Source organism: Morus notabilis, unplaced genomic scaffold (assembly GCF_000414095.1).
Source record: "Morus notabilis unplaced genomic scaffold, ASM41409v2 Scaffold274, whole genome shotgun sequence".
Classification (NCBI taxonomy): Eukaryota; Viridiplantae; Streptophyta; class Magnoliopsida; order Rosales; family Moraceae; genus Morus; species Morus notabilis.
This window is the reverse complement of record NW_010358785.1, coordinates 410,504-427,911: the sequence shown is the minus strand read 5'-3', so window position 1 is coordinate 427,911 and position 17,408 is coordinate 410,504. Positions and strand designations below refer to the sequence as shown.

General features: G+C 32.5%; 2 protein-coding genes across 2 annotated transcripts; both read left to right on the top strand.

The window, feature by feature from the left end:
- The first annotated feature begins 793 nt into the window (after window positions 1-793).
- LOC21402281 (mitogen-activated protein kinase kinase 9) lies at window positions 794-2,129 on the top strand. The gene has a single exon (XM_010093446.2). It carries the CDS (start codon window positions 872-874, stop codon window positions 1,862-1,864), a length of 993 nt encoding a protein of 330 aa, XP_010091748.1. The 5' UTR covers window positions 794-871; the 3' UTR covers window positions 1,865-2,129.
- Window positions 2,130-10,772: 8,643 nt separating this feature from the next.
- Window positions 10,773-17,044, top strand: LOC21402280 (disease resistance protein RPM1). Its single transcript, XM_010093445.2, has 3 exons — window positions 10,773-13,812; window positions 15,916-16,208; window positions 16,797-17,044. The coding sequence occupies exons 1-2, from the start codon at window positions 11,039-11,041 to the stop codon at window positions 16,187-16,189; spliced, it is 3,048 nt and encodes a 1,015-aa protein (XP_010091747.2). The 5' UTR covers window positions 10,773-11,038; the 3' UTR covers window positions 16,190-16,208; window positions 16,797-17,044.
- The last annotated feature ends 364 nt before the right edge of the window (window positions 17,045-17,408 follow it).

The window sequence follows — 17,408 nt, the reverse complement described above, 5'->3', positions numbered from 1 at the left end:
TGTAATGACGATGATAAATATAGAGCTCGTTTTATAGTATTTTTAAATTTAATTTTGTTTTAAGTATGGGTATGAAAATGAAAATATTTTAAGAATGATGTTAGTACTATTTCTTAAATTGTGTTAGGTGATTTTCCTGAAAGAATATTTTGGCATAAGAAAATGAGTAGGACTCTGTTTGAATGTGTTTTTAAAAACGTGCGTTGTCACAGAATAAAAATGAAAATAATAAAAATATCTTTGAACTATTTTCTATTTTCATAACAAAATCCACACTCACAATTTTTATTTTTTTTTTGTTTCGTTTACTTTCAAAGCATTTGCTAATGGAACATGATGGAAAAAGTTTTGATTTTTCAATCTTAAAAAATAGCAGAAATAATTTAAATTTAAAAAAAAAATTTATTTTGAAAAACATTAAAAAAATCGGAAAGCACTAACCAGGGTTTTTCAAATTGTTTAGAGGGATTTTGTCATTTGATTTTAAAATCACATTGTTGGCTGCTTACTCCTTTTTGTTTTGTTTTTTTTTTTTGGTATTTTAGTCGTCACAAGCTGAAGCGGATAATAACAGAGCAAGTGGACACCTATTCACGTAACAGAACGCCCAACGTAGACAGCGCCAGATATAATAACAATAATATTTTATTTTATTTTATTTTTTTATAAAAAAGTGGGATCCACTCCAAATCATCCCCATATCCTCCCAGCTTCCTTCCACTCCACAGTCGTAATAATTTACTCCATTTCCTTCACCGGCTGCCCCACGTGCTTTAAATACTTCACTTATATAAACCCAAAACAACGAAACTAATCAAATCTCCCAATTCCAAAGCCACCCTCAACAAACCCTCTCCCCATTTCCTATTTCATGGCCGTTGTCCGTGGTCGCCGACAGCTCAATCTCCGCCTTCCTTTGCCGGAAATCTCGGAGCGCCGCCCTCGCTTCCCTCTCCCCCTCCCTCCTTCCGCCGCCACTTCCGACACCAACCACAACAGCAACAACAACAACTGGTTATCTGCTTCTTCCGCCGACATCTCCGCGGCAGACGTCGAAAAACTCAACGTCCTCGGGCACGGCAACGGAGGAACCGTCTACAAAGTCCGCCACAAGAAGACCTCCCTGACATACGCCCTTAAGCTCATCCATGGCGACTCCGACTCCACCGTCCGCCGACAGCTTCTCCGCGAGATGGAGATCCTCCGCCGCACCGACTCCCCTCACGTCGTCCACTGCCATGGAATGTTCGAGAAGCCCTCCGGCGACATCGCCATCCTCATGGAGTACATGGATTTCGGAACCCTCGAGACGATTCTCAAGGCCGACGGCACTTTCTCGGAACCCAAACTCGCTTACGTCGCCAGACAAGTTCTCAATGGCCTCAATTATCTTCACTCGCACAAGATCATCCACCGAGACATTAAGCCATCGAATCTCCTCGTCAACAGAAACATGGAAATCAAGATCGCCGATTTCGGAGTCAGCAAAATCATGTGTCGGACGTTGGACGCGTGTAATTCCTACGTCGGAACCTGCGCGTACATGAGCCCGGAGAGGTTCGATCCCGAGACGTACGGAGGCAATTACGACGGCTACGCTGGGGATATATGGAGTTTGGGGTTGACTCTGATGGAGCTCTATTTGGGCCACTTTCCGCTCCTTCCGGCGGGGCAGAGGCCTGATTGGGCGACGCTGATGTGCGCGATCTGCTTCGGCGAGCCGCCGACGCTGCCCGACGGCGTTTCAGAGGAGTTTCGGAGCTTTATTGAGTGTTGCTTGCAGAAGGAGTCCAGCAAGAGGTGGTCGACGTCCCAGCTTTTGAGTCACCCCTTCTTGTGTAGAGATTCGAGAACCGAGTGGTGAATTTTAGGAATATCGGACGCAGTTTTGGATGCTCTGCTTTTTTAGAGTTCATCGTATATACTGACCGGATTCGGATATTCTGTTTTTCCCCTTGTACAGTCTTTAATTTATTTCTTTTGTGATAGCATTTCTGAAGTTAAATCGTAACAATCAGAAAATGTTTCTACAAGTTGGAATTTTGTCATGCTCTTGTTTCAGCTCTGGTGGAGGTTTCTTTCACAAATGAGAAAAGTGAATTGGGACATGTTCATTTTTTTTTTTTTTTTTTGTTAGATGTTGAATTCAAATTTGTTTATTTCACTTCCACTTGTTTTTCATTTCTTGTTATTTTTCTTTATTTTAATTTTGGTTCGAATATATTAATTTATGTTGAAATTAAAATTTGGTTGAAATATTAATACCACGTGGTCATTAGTATGTTAATTCTCCATAACAAGAAAACTCGATCGCCACAATAGCATTGTTTATTGCTTGGTTGTGATCGAAAATCACCTCATGCTATATTGTAGCGACAACGGAGATTTTATTATTATACTCTGATGGCTTGTTCGGTGTACCGTACTTGAGTTATATTATTTGTAAATTAATACGGTATGTATTGTATTAGATCACTATTTTATTATTTTAGCATTATTTTAATTGTACTCTTAAATTTTGTGGTCATTTTTTATTTATCCTCTAAATTTTTTTTAAAAAAAAAAAACTCTAGATTTGTTTTCTAAATTTTGAATTGTTCCCATTTACACTCTTTGTTAGAAATTATGTTTAAAACATATAGGAAAAAAAGATAATAATGCAATCATGTAGTCAATCTATTTGAATATCCGTCAAAAGCAAACCGATAAAAACTATAGTTTGATTTTACTAGAAATTCTTACAAAATGATTTAATTGGGATTAATTCTATTATTTGATGCTTCAAGATTTTATTTGATGCAAACTTAATATTATTTAACACGAGCTCCTAAATTGCATTGCATTTTTTCGTCTTCATAATTCTCGCCAATTTGTCTCGCAAATTTAAATCAGAGTTCAAACTTTTTTATGCAATACATTTTCTTAGAAAAAATTATATTCTTATCCACATTTTATGTTCAAACCTATAAACTAAAATGTCCATGTTAGAAATATTTCCTTTCCTTTCATAACAATTAAGTTTCATTTTCTACGGCCTCGTTCATTTCACCGATTCGAGTTTTTAGTTTTAGGTTTCTACATAAAAAGCTCTCAGAAAATGTCACATCTAAGTTTTTTTTTTTTTGCTACAGTGAAAATCTATCAGAAAATGTCACATCTCAGTTCGAATTGAAAACTCCAATCTGCGAAGTGAACGAGGCCTACGTCGTTTTTGTTTTCCATATGTTCTAGATTGCTTGAGCTATATCTATATATAGAGTATTTTTACAGTCCTTCCAGCACTGTTTGATGGACCGAAATATTCACTCTATCCAGATTGATTTCAACGGTTTAAATTAGTGGATAGGTAATGATGTGGCACGCTACGTATATCAGTGGTAAATAGGTTATCAAATGAACAGTAACATTTAGTTAAGCGATACTAACGCATAATTTTTTACCTAGTAACATATTTGTTTGATGTTTTATTTTTCTACTTTTACATCTACAAAAACTCATGCTTTAAAATACTATAAGTTCTTTTGTTTTAACTATGATTGAGACGATTCTTTTTTTTATGTGTTCAGAGCGAAAAAGATAACAAATCAAGATCCATATATCCTAGGTAATTCAAGCATGAAAATTGAGTTTTTGTAAGATTTATATCGTGCCACTAAATTTTTCAATGATTATTTTACACTCTATCGAAACTCAAATTCTTCTTTCTATGTGTTCAGAGTGAAAAAATAATTACACATTTGTGTCGTTTTATTATGAATCATAACAAAATTATCTACATATTTAAATGACGGTCAGTTCTAATCACCTCGTTTCAATTTTTGTTTAAATGAAATCATTCAAATGGCTAGAATTTCATACATATGAACCAAATGAAGCCAGAATTTGGATTTGGAAACCTTTCCATAAATTTGTAAAATCAAAACCATTTCTCAGTGTAAATTATTTCTCATTTCAGTTTTTCTTTTTTCATACATATTCTTTGCTAAGTTTAAATTTTTAACACATATTAAAAGATAGATTTAGATTCTATTCACTTTTAAAATTTAAAATTTTCACTACACGTCCAAACTTTAATATGGACTGCAATTCAAACCACACTAACATTCAAATTTCACGGTTTAAATCAAAACGATTTCAATTGCCGCAGTTAGAATTAATGAACCATATGAGGCCATAGAGTTTTTTATGTTGGAAAACTGTTACAAAATTTTTGATCCCCTATTTATTTTGAGAATTCAAATTAATTTGCCAAATTCATAATATAATGAGATTCTTAGAGTGTGGTGTAATTATGTATGTAATGTGAAGGATTTCTTAAACATGCTTAATTACGTACTAACTAAAAATTTGTGGTGAACAAATATTAAAAAATTAACTTTGGGGGGACATATAGTTAACAGTTAAACATGTAACTTGTCCTAACTAAAAAAGCCAGGTTCGATGCACTATTCATTGACATGTTACTTTGTAGATGCCAGAATGTTCCCCTGCAATGCCTAAATATTATCTTGTGGTTCAGACCCAAAAAATCAACAAATTTTTGAGATTTTTAAATTCTTTTTCTGCCCATGAAATATTGGGCGCATTTGGAACTCGTTTTAAAATAATTTATTTTTTGTATAAAAATAAAAATAAAAACGTTTTTAATCTCGGACATAAATTATTTTTAAAAATACATTTAATAATTTTATCAAGAGATTATTTTCAATATAAAAAAACCATTAATGTTTCTCTCATTCTCTCTCTGCATGAAAAACAACTAAGAGTTTTAAAAATCCCGTTTTAGGATCAATTCTTTCTTTTTTTTGTCTTTATTGCGTAAAACGTCATTTTAAAAATATATATATATTTTTTAAAAAATATAAAAAATAAAAATAAGATTAATTCTAAACACGGCATTCAACACTTTTATATCTCCTTAATTACATATTTGCCACGTGAACAGTATCCTAGCCACCGGTAATAGTTGGTTTCGCTTAGTTGGCACTTAGCTGTGGTCCTCCTATTCGCCACGTGTGAAAGAACTGATCCGCTCGACATATATATTTATATATATATATATATATATTTTAAACCTCAACACAGTAAATTACCTTATGGAATCTGTGCAGAGTGTCCTTAACAAATTCCCTATACAAATGAGGGTAAATCAACAGTTTTCACATTATGGGACATAACCTCGAGGATTTTGCTTAGGGGTGTCGCGACAACACAATTTAAAATTCATATAGAGTTAATGGGTTTGAATTTTTAAATTTGGAGGTAAGCTTTACATAATTTTCTTTGAAGAAAGTTAAATTAATCAATAAACTTGAACGTATTATAATCTTTTTAAATCAATCATAATTACATCAATTACTTATTTAACATATTATTTCAAACGAATTATGTGAATTTACATGATTTACACAACTAATAAATGTGTCGTGTTTGTGTTGATATGAATTACACCCTTAGATTTGCCTCGAAAAGATTTTAAATTTTTGACTTGTATGAGAGCACATCTCCAAGACCAAAGTCTTTCAATAAGACATTTTACGAAAATTGTAAGCAATTTCAGTGCTTGGTCAATATTTTGGGTCCATTCAATTTAGATTCAAATTTTGAAAACTCTTTTTTGGAGAGACCTGCCAAAATTTTGCCGTAGACATCTTTACTTTCTTATGTTCGGTAAGAGCATCGGGTGGTAGATTAATCAAAGTAGATTAATCAAAGTATTTTAGCTTTATCAGCAATTGTTTCCTCCCTTAAAAATATCCTATTGCATTGGTTATAAATTTAAAACGTGATTGTTTTTCTTGTTGGGCTATTGTCCTTGGCAATCGCAAATTTGTTTTCTTCTACGACTACCAAACTTTTTAAACATTTATATTATATATATATGTGAGAATCTTTTAGGGTTTGTTTTGATATGAGAATTTAAACTAGAATAATTTTAATTATGATTCTGAAATTAGAACTATGATTCATAATTTTAGATTCAAATCATGATTCTGAATCTGAAGTTTGAATAATCTTGAATCAAGAGGAATTAATTTTAAAATTATGAGACATCATATCAAATTTCACATCATAATTTAAAATTATTTAAATCAAATATTAATTTTAAATCATGATTTAAAATTACTATAAACAAATAATGATTCTTAATACTTTGCTTTATCTATAGGTAGCCCCCACTTGCAATTTGCTAAACTACAAATTGCAAAGCTACATAAATGCCAACAATCAACAATAAACAAACCTTCTTGGCCCTGTTTATCTAGCGAGATGATCTTGACCCATTTCAGTAACATTAATTAATCTCATGCGGAATCATGATACCGTACATGACTGCTGCCGATTGAACACTATATGGAATAATACAAAGTTTATGTGCCGCTTATAAAATTTACACTGTCATGATTATAATAGTTTTTATATTTTCAAAAGTGGACTAAGCATCCCTTAAAAAAAAGAAAAGTGAATTAATAGTCCGTTTAATTTATGGATTAGAATTATGTGATTAGAATTATTTTTAATTTATGTGTATTTTTATGAGAGAAAATACTGTAACAAATCATGAATCATGATTCATAAAAAAAAAAAAAAGTGAATTAATAGTCCGTTTAGTTTATAAATTAGAACTACATGATTAGAATTATTTTTGATTTATGTGTATTTTTATGAGAGAAAATACTGTAACAAATCATGAATCATGATTCAAATCAGAAAATGAATCACTCTATCAAACATCACCTAAGTACATTATAGGATTTGTGTGACGAAAAGTCTGTTTTTATTTTTTTATTCTTTTGCAAATGTATTTTAATGTCAATGCAATAATATAGTACATTTTACTATCAATGATGTTGTCTTGTATTTCCATATTGCATTGGGTTAGAAATTTGTTAAATGCAAAATGGTCATGAACAAATGAATTCCACAATGATACAATACATGATGTTAGCTATCAAATGCAATGTCTATATGAAATTGGGATGCTTCCGGATAGCTTCTAGTTTTCAGATTCTTAGTAGTTGGAAAACTGAGTCAGCAAAATAGCGACATCAGATAAAAGCAAATCCGTCCAAATCAAAGGTGTGCCCCATTTGCCAGGTGCATGAACCACGTCACTCTTTCATTCGCGAAAAACTCCAACTTGGCGGTTTCTCATCATACATGACGTCACATGCAACTTTCTATCCGCTTCAATTTTATGATTTTTCTTTCACAATCCCTTCTTTACATGTACTTTTTTTTTTTTTTCTGCTAATTTTTACATGTTTATTTTTGCCTTATTTAATTTTCAGTATGATGGTTGGTTATGACAAATCTTTACCTTCCTTCTTGGAAGGCCGATAGCACTCCGTTATTAATTTAATAATAATGTTAAAAACTCAAAATTTATGGTCCTGTTTATTTTATCAATTTAAATTTTATTATAATAAAAACTCTTAAAAATAGTCACATTTAATATTTTTATTATAATAAAAAAATTCTCATATAAAATCACATTTTAATTCAAATTAAAAATTCAAACTAACGAATTAAATAATCAATATATAAATTTTACTCGAAACTCCGAATTCTAATATATTGTTATTGTTATATCATTATTATTATTATTATTATTATTATCTTGAAGTTGATTGATTGGAAAGAGTTTTAATTGAAGGGGTGAATGGGGTGACGGGTTTGGATATTATGGAGCGGCTGAATGATGTGTCAATAGAGAGCGGTTGGATTTATACTTGAAGTATGTATGGTCCACATGCACTTGAGACAAAATCTTATTTTTGATGGAAAAACATGCTAAAGGGGTTAAATTATGGTTGCGTCCCGATTTATCCATGATTTTTTTTATTCCTTGTCCCGAAAATTCTAATACTACTTTCAAAAATGATTTTGAATTAAAAAATAAGATTGTTTTGTTTTGTTTTATATTTAAATAAATATATGATCCGTTAAATATAATATGTCGTTTTTTGTCTTTGAAATGGAAGGCGGATTTGGTAATTTTATAGCTCAAACAAACATTCTTAAAAAAAAAAAAATTGTGTTTTAACCCAATTATTTTTTGACGTGTGTTTTCTTTCCAATTAATTAAAAATAAGAAAAAATTTCATTTTGGCATAATGTTTTATCGAAATATGAGTTTAATACATTTTATTTTTAATAATTTCATGCCGTACCTTGACTTTTTATAAAATTTTCTTTTGGTACCTCAGGGTAGTTTTTTAGAATACGAAAAGAAAAAATTGTCCTTATTATTAAATATATAAAAAAGCTTTATAAAAAATATTAGACTTACAACTAAATACGTAAACCTCATTCTGCCCCAAATATAAATAAAAAATCTTGATTGCTGGTTTAAGATCTTTTAAAATAATGATCATTTTGTCTTTCTATGTCCTAAAAAACTGTCATGAATTATTGAAAAAAGATTTTTTAAAAAGTTAAGGTATCGGTATAAAATTATTAAAAACATAAGATATTAAATTTATATTTTGATATAATACAGAATATCAAAATGAACTTTTCTCTAAAAATAATAAGAATATTGGCGTTAACTTTTAGTCCGGCAGCCAGACCAAAACAACACCTACATGGTAGGCAGAGTATGCTACAAGGTGGACTTTAACATGGAAAGTTAGGCCTCGTTCACTTCGCGGATTCGAGTTTTCGATTCGAGCTGAGATGTGACATTTTCTGAGAGCTTTTTACTGTAGCAGAAAATTTTGATGTGACATTTTCTGAGAGCTTTTTACTGTAGAAACCTAAAACTAAAAACTCGAATCGGTGAAGTGAACGAGGCCTTAGTATTTTATGTGTTATTATTTTTGATAGCTAGTTTTCACTCTATTAGTTTTTAGGTGTGTTTGGAATTCATTTTAAAATAATTTTACTTTTTGTATGAAAATAAAAATAAAAATATTTTCAATCTCAGACATAAATTATTTTTAAAAATACGTTTTGTAGTTTTATTAAGACATTATTTTTAGTATAAAAAAATCCATTAATATATCTATTTCTCTCTCTTTGCTCGAGAGATGAGAAAATGAAAATAAAAAATGAAAAACAATTAAAAATCATTTCTTATTTCTCTCTCATTTTACGCTAAATTAAAAAATTATTTTTATTTTTATTTTTTATTTTTATTGTACCAAACAGGCAAACACCGTTTTAAAAATATTTTCATTTTTTTTAAAAAAATGTAAAAAATAAAAACAAAATCAATTTCAGCTTTTATTTTAGTCTTTGATAACTTACTTGATTAATATCCTTTTAAAAAAAATAACTTACCTGATTTGTATACTTGTAACTTCTATAGACACAAAGGGTCAATCTATTTCTAATCGCTTCTCTTATCTCCTTGATCTCCCTCTCGACTGTTTTGAATCTCTCTTCCGTTTTTCTGGCCGCCATAATCACACAAAAACGCTGTTCTGATACCAAAATGATAGGTTCTAGGGTTTCTTTCACAGAACAAGAAAAGAAAATAACGAAAATGAATTAAGAATCTGACACAACCGCAATTCTTCGAGGGACTGCAACCTCCCAGCTGGCTTAATCGCCAAGCTCCTCACCAATTCTCTCATTCGATACCCCCTACCCTCCTTTCTTTCTCTATTTATTCCTCTCATATTCCCTCATACTTTGTTGTAACTAACTCTCCCCCGCCTAACCTTTCCCTTCTAACTTCCTCTAATCTGTTACAAAAATCCTATTCACCCGTATCCCCTTTCTAACAAAAACCTATCTGACCAAAGGCTTGGTCTTTTTATATCTTTACTAGTTTTTAGTCAAAATAGTTAATGATTTAGCGTCGTCTTCTTTTCTTTTTTAAGCTTTTATCCACTTAACCATTAGTCAAAAGGTTAGCTATTTATAAGAATGCCTTTCACATTAGCTAAATATAACTAGGATAGAGAGGCTAGTTACTTAATTTTTTATATTATTTTATTCTTTCAACCATAATAAATGCAAAGGTTCTTTTTTAAATTCATTTAAGTTATTTATATTTTAAATTTAATAAATATTAAAATAGTTTATATTCAGTAAAAATATGGAGTATGATTGGAGTGAATCACTCAAAGATTACTAGTTAAAATAGCTTTCTAGCCATTTCAGTTAAAATTTAACTAAAATTTGGAGAGTTCTTCCACTTTAGGACCTAGAATTTATAATGTAAAATTTAACTAAAATGTAAAAACGTCTTGAGCTTGACTTCAATAGCATTTCCTCAAATTAGCTCCACACAAATAACCAAAAATTGATTCTATAACTGCTGAATTTTGTAAGGCCACAAACCTATTGAACAAAGCATGAATGAATTAAAAAAAAAAAAAAAGAAAGAAAAAAGAGAGCTCTTCAGATTTCTTTAGACAAGCTTGTAAGAAGATGTTCAAGGAAAGAATTTCACAAGTGTTTTTCTTTTGCTATCCTCCTTGTCTCTTGTACAAAATAATATATATTGTTGCTTGGCGACGGAGAAATGTGCAGAATCTATTCTAGCTCAAAAACAAAAATGAAAGAAAAAAAAAAAAAAGAACAGAAAAACACGAAAAGTTCAAAGCTCAAAAACTAATCTATGATGAACAGTAGTATGGAGAAATCCGTTCAAAAAATTAACACCTTTATAATTGGAATTGCTATGCAACAGATTTAATTTGAAATTCAAGGGCGGAATTGTCAATTGCAAAATTTTTTAGTAAAGTGACTCATAGTGGGGTATAAAAAAAAAAAAGAAAAAGGTGCTTCACAGGTCTTTAGACAAACGTGTAAAAAGATGTTCAAGGAAAGAATTTGATAAGTGCTTTACTTTTTCTTTCTTGTCTTGAACAGAATATACTTTTGCTTGGCGGAGGAGAAATGTGCAGAATCAAGTGTCTGATTCTCCATTAGTCCAATGCAGCAAGTTTATTCCTCCAAAACTCTCTAATCTTTATTGGCTAGTGATCTGTTTTTGCTAGCTCACTGCACCACGATCCTCAAACATTACAGCAAGCCTGACAGCTTTCTGTTTCTTGCTTGATCAGGTTGCAGTGAAGAATTAATGGCGGAGACTTTCTTGAGCCCTATCATCGAGAAATTGACCGAGCTACTAATTGAAGAAGGGTTCTCATTAAAAGGCGTCCGCAAAGAAGTCAAGAGTTTGAAAGATGAACTGGAGATCATCGAGCCTTTCCTTAAAGATGCAGAGGCAAAGGTGGAGAAAGACAAAGGGTTTGATGCATCAAAAGCATGGCTGGGGCAAATACGAGAAGAAGCCGAGCGAATAGAGGATTTGGTTGATGATTACGTTTATCGCATAGAACATCATTGCTATGAAGGTGGATTCATGGGAGCTCTTCGAAAAGCATGTCATTGTATCAAAGCGTTAAAGGCACGTTATGACATTGCATCGGAGATTCAAGATATTAAAGAGTCATTGCAGGGAATCAAGGATAGAGGTGTTGGATATGGATTAAGACCTTTGGAGCAGGGATCAAGTAGCAAACCAACAAATGGAGAACGACAAGACCCTCGTCTTGGATCTCTTTTCATGGAGGAAGATGAGATTGTTTGTATTGATGATGCATCCGAGGAACTTATGAGAATGTTGATTGATGGAGAATCCATGCGCTCCGTGATTTCATTGGTAGGTCAAGGTGGAATTGGCAAGACGACTCTTGCCAGGAAAGTCTACAACGATGAAGTGGTGAAAGCTCATTTTGATTGCCATGCTTGGATCACGGTGTCCCAATCATACGACATGAAGAATCTTTTGAGGATCGTATCAAGGCAAGTACGTCTTCCACAAAGAATAATTGAAGAAGAATGCAATATTGATGAGTTGATAAGTCCACTGAAGCAATTTTTACAGACAAGGAGGTATGTCGTTGTTTTCGATGATGTTTGGCAAAATGATATTTGGAATGTTATGAAATATGCTTTGCCAAATAATAACAACGGCAGTAGGATAATTATTACAACACGCAATGATAATGTTGCTGCTGTTTCTAAGGAAAACTCTTGCGATGTTGTGAAAGAGTTACAAATTTGGTCTTTAGAAATGGCTTGGCAATTATTTTGCAAGAAGGCATTTCGAAACGACCAGTTTGAGGGGCGTTGCCCGCAAGAGTTGGAGCAATTGTCGTACGACATTCTTTGCAAATGCCAAGGCTTGCCACTTGTTATTGCAACCATAGCTGGTGTTTTGTCAACCAAACAAAAGTCTGAATTTGAGTGGAAAAATGTGCTCAACAATCTAACTTCAGAGTTCGAAAAAACAGATATTGAAAAGATTCTCTCCCTTAGTTATTTTGATCTTCCTCACCATCTTAGACGTTGCTTCCTATATTTTGGAGTTTTTCATGAAGATTATCGAATTTATGATAATCAGTTGTATGGGTTATGGATTGCCGAAGGCTTTGTTAAAGCAAGAAGTAACAAGACTCTGGAAGAAGTTGCCGAAGATTACTTGAATGAGCTCATCCAAAGAAATTTGGTATTATTGGAAACAAAATATGGAATATCTAGAGAATGTAGAGTCCATGATTTGATGTATGAGATCATCTTAACAAACGCTGGTGAATGGAGATTTTGTAAATCTTTGAAGGGAGGCAAGTCTAGTCTTGCAGAAAGGAGCAGTCGCCTATCAGTTTATGGCCCTACAGAGAATGTTCTGAAAACTGTCGGAGATTCTCGTATTCGTTCGGTTTTTCTCTTTGGCACGAATGAATTAAGCAAGTCCTTCGTAGTTGGATTGGGTGAAAAATGTAAGCTTTTGAAGGTGTTGGATTTGTCAAATGCTCCTCTTGATAATCTCCCAAAAGAAGTAGGCAATTTGTTCCACTTGAGATGCTTACGTTTAAGACGTACAAAGGTGAAAACACTTCCGAAATCCATTGGTAAGCTACGCAACCTTCAGACGCTAGATGTTTCTAATACATTAGTGCGGGAGCTACCAAACGAGATTAACAAACTAACAAATTTGAGACACGTTTTTGCCTATTCTCTTGATAGGCCAACCGATTTTAGTTTGGATTGTTTTCGTGGTGTAAAGATGAATGAAGGAATCGGAAGGTTGATGGAGTTACAAACACTAACGCGTGTTGAAGCATATCCCGGAAGAGAAGTTGGTTTCGCGAAAGAGCTACAAAAGCTGAGGAATATAAGGTCTTTGAGCATTTTAAAAGTAACCGCGGAAATGGGGATAGCTCTTGGTGCCTCCATTGAGAAAATGGACCACCTTAAAGAGTTAACTTTAACTTTAATCAACGAGGATGAAGTTTTAGATTTAAGATGCATTTCATCTCCCCCGCTTTTTTTACGTTGGCTCCAGTTGAATTGTCGAATGCAACAGTTGCCGGATTGGATTCCAAAGCTTTATAATTTGCGGATGTTGGATTTAAAGTTCTCAAGGTTAGTTGATGAACCATTAAGATCGCTCAAAGGTTTGCCCAATTTACTATTCCTTCGCTTGCTCCAGACATACGATGGAGAAGAATTGCATTTTGAAGAAGGAGGTTTTCGAAAACTCAAGGAACTTCGATTAGTGAAGTTGGAAGGATTAAAAGTGGTGAAAATAGACAATGGAGCACTGCCTCTTCTTGAAAAGTTGGAGTTCGGGCCTTTCCCGTTAATGATGGAGCCGACGTCTTTCGACATTCAACAACTTTCCAGTCTCAAATCACTTGAAATTCTTGACATGCCAAGAGAATTTGTGCTTGGTTTGCAACCAGATGGAGGACCTTATTATAGGAAAATTCAATATGTACCCTCTGTGAAATTCTGCTACAAATACAGAGTTGACGGGTACGATGTGTACAAGCTTGGAAGCTCAGAGTTGTTGCGACGTCTGCAAGAGCAACGCAATTGAGCTATGGCACTCTCTGCAGGTACAAACTTTGTTAAAAGAGTTTCCTGTATTTTTAGTAGTACTAATCAAATGTCTTCTTTTCTGTGAGAATTCTTTTGTAGGATATGAAACCAACTACCTACTTGTAGGATATTGATTCAAAGTTCGTTAATTTGTCGTACTTTTTTTTATCATGTTATTTTTGATGTGATCTGACGGTTAAAAACTTTATAGGATATACTTTTTCATATCTTAACACATAAATTCTCTTTTTTTTTTTAAATAAAAAAAATTACATTTTCTGTCTTTGTTTCTGTCTTTTTATTCCACTTTTAGGAGAATTCCATTGTAGGGCATGGGAAAAAATCTACCAGTTGGATATACAGTTTTAATCGTTAAATCACATTAGGCTCATACCTAGTATGATGATTTAACAGAATTTGACGAACATTCAAATTAATACTGCTCTTTTTTTTCCCCCAAGTCTTTTAAGAAATTGTTTAAACAAATATGTGGCCTGTGAGACTGAAAGAATATTTGTTTCTCTTAAGGAACATATAATCTGTTCTATTCAGAAACCAAATTAATTATTATTATTTTTTCTTTTTTTGGGATTTTTTTCTGCAAGGCATGTTCTTCTGGAAGCCTACTTTTCTTGTAGGAGTACATGCATGCAAAAGGAGCTTGAGGGCATTGCTCAAACAACGCAGATGATTTATCTGTCCTCTTCAATGATTATGTTATTACTGAATTTCTAAATTATTCATGTTTAATTTCCGTTTGATGTTTGTATGGAGAAAAACTCCTATTGTTGTTTTAATTTGAGATGTATTGCTAATAATAATGAGCCTGAGGGCATTGCTCAGACCAAGGCAAGGGGGTTCGTTTTTAACACCTATTGTGGTTTTAATTTGAGATGTATTTCTATTGTTGTTTATTGCTCTTGTTTGGGAATTGTTTCAGTTCGATGCTGTTAAGTGTTTCTACTTATAATTTGTTTTAGTATTTTCTTTCTATGAGTTGTTTGATTTAGTTTGTTGAGTGTTCACTGGTTATATATCGTGATGTTAATTTACACCTGTTTGACATTGTTTTTGTTTATACGTACGTCTAGTTTGTAGAAGAAAGATAATAAAAAATAAAAACTGTGACTTTTGAATGAGTTTGAAATTGGAATTACATTTTTAAAATGGCCTAATGATATGAAAATTGTCTAGAGTTATTCCCGTTTTTAATCTCCAAAATATATGTTAAATCTAATTTTGATTATTGACTTTTAAAAATATCTTAAAAAGATTAATTTATAAAAATCTCAACAGAAAAAGGCACGTGGGGATCATTTGCAGTGTAATGAGAGTTAAATTTGTAATTTTACATTTTAAGAAATGTCTATTGAGAAGGAAGTTATGCTTTTTCTAGGTGAGATTTTAACAGTTAGATGAACAAAGTGACTAATTTAGATAAAATTTGATAGACGAAGAGTTATTAGAGGACGCCTTAAAAGTTGGGGATTAAAATAAGATTCGACCAAAATTTAGGGATTAAAATGGAACTAACCATATGTTTTATTAACTAATGAAAATAGTGGAATGAAATTTATGGTGTTACTAAAAAAGCTCCAATACAAATTTCAAAATCTACTCAGAAAATCTTTTATAAAAAGCTATATTTAGTGGCTTTAACTTGAAAGCTCTTTAATATGAGAAACCATCCAAGTAATGCCAAAAACAATTTGAACGTAGAAACCCAAAATAATTTCCAAGAGGTCATACTAAACAAGCCCTCATATATGGTTTAACTTTTACAGTCTATCATCGCAGTACTTGCTAATAACAAAAAAAGAGAAAAGCGTCCAAAGCAAATTAACAACTAGTTCCAAACAAAAATGCTATTCATCTCCGTGGGGATATTCATATAACAATAAACTCACACTTATACATCTCCGTGAGAAAAACCATTTTTGACTGAAACAGTAGGCTGAAAAGTTGTTTCCTGAAATCAGAGAACCCTAATAACAGTCCTATAAATTGAAGGAATTTGTGAATAGTATAGCAGTGTGTTTGGCTTGAATATTTGGCTGAGTTGAAAAGGGAGATGGAAAAGTTGGAGTTCGGGCCTTTCCCGTTAATGATGGAGCCGACGTCTTTCGACATTCAACAACTTTCCAGTCTCAAATCACTTGAAATTCTTGACATGCCAAGAGAATTTGTGCTTGGTTTGCAACCAGATGGAGGACCTTATTATTGGAAAATTCAACATGTACCCTCTGTGAAATTCTGCTACAAATACAGAGTTGACGGGTACGATGTGTACAAGCTTGGAAGCTCAGAGTTGTTGCGACGTCTGCAAGAGCAACGCAATTGAGCTATGGCACTCTCTGCAGGTACAAACTTTGTTAAAAGAGTTTCCTGTATTTTTAGTAGTACTAATCAAATGTCTTCTTTTCTGTGAGAATTCTTTTGTAGGATATGAAACCAACTACCTACTTGTAGGATATTGATTCAAAGTTCGTTAATTTGTCGTACTTTTTTTTATCATGTTATTTTTGATGTGATCTGACGGTTAAAAACTTTATAGGATATACTTTTTCATATCTTAACACATAAATTCTCTTTTTTTTTTTAAATAAAAAAAATTACATTTTCTGTCTTTGTTTCTGTCTTTTTATTCCACTTTTAGGAGAATTCCATTGTAGGGCATGGGAAAAAATCTACCAGTTGGATATACAGTTTTAATCGTTAAATCACATTAGGCTCATACCTAGTATGATGATTTAACAGAATTTGACGAACATTCAAATTAATACTGCTCTTTTTTTTCCCCCAAGTCTTTTAAGAAATTGTTTAAACAAATATGTGGCCTGTGAGACTGAAAGAATATTTGTTTCTCTTAAGGAACATATAATCTGTTCTATTCAGAAACCAAATTAATTATTATTATTTTTTCTTTTTTTGGGATTTTTTTCTGCAAGGCATGTTCTTCTGGAAGCCTACTTTTCTTGTAGGAGTACATGCATGCAAAAGGAGCTTGAGGGCATTGCTCAAACAACGCAGATGATTTATCTGTCCTCTTCAATGATTATGTTATTACTGAATTTCTAAATTATTCATGTTTAATTTCCGTTTGATGTTTGTATGGAGAAAAACTCCTATTGTTGTTTTAATTTGAGATGTATTGCTAATAATAATGAGCCTGAGGGCATTGCTCAGACCAAGGCAAGGGGGTTCGTTTTTAACACCTATTGTGGTTTTAATTTGAGATGTATTTCTATTGTTGTTTATTGCTCTTGTTTGGGAATTGTTTCAGTTCGATGCTGTTAAGTGTTTCTACTTATAATTTGTTTTAGTATTTTCTTTCTATGAGTTGTTTGATTTAGTTTGTTGAGTGTTCACTGGTTATATATCGTGATGTTAATTTACACCTGTTTGACATTGTTTTTGTTTATACGTACGTCTAGTTTGTAGAAGAAAGATAATAAAAAATAAAAACTGTGACTTTTGAATGAGTTTGAAATTGGAATTACATTTTTAAAATGGCCTAATGATATGAAAATTGTCTAGAGTTATTCCCGTTTTTAATCTCC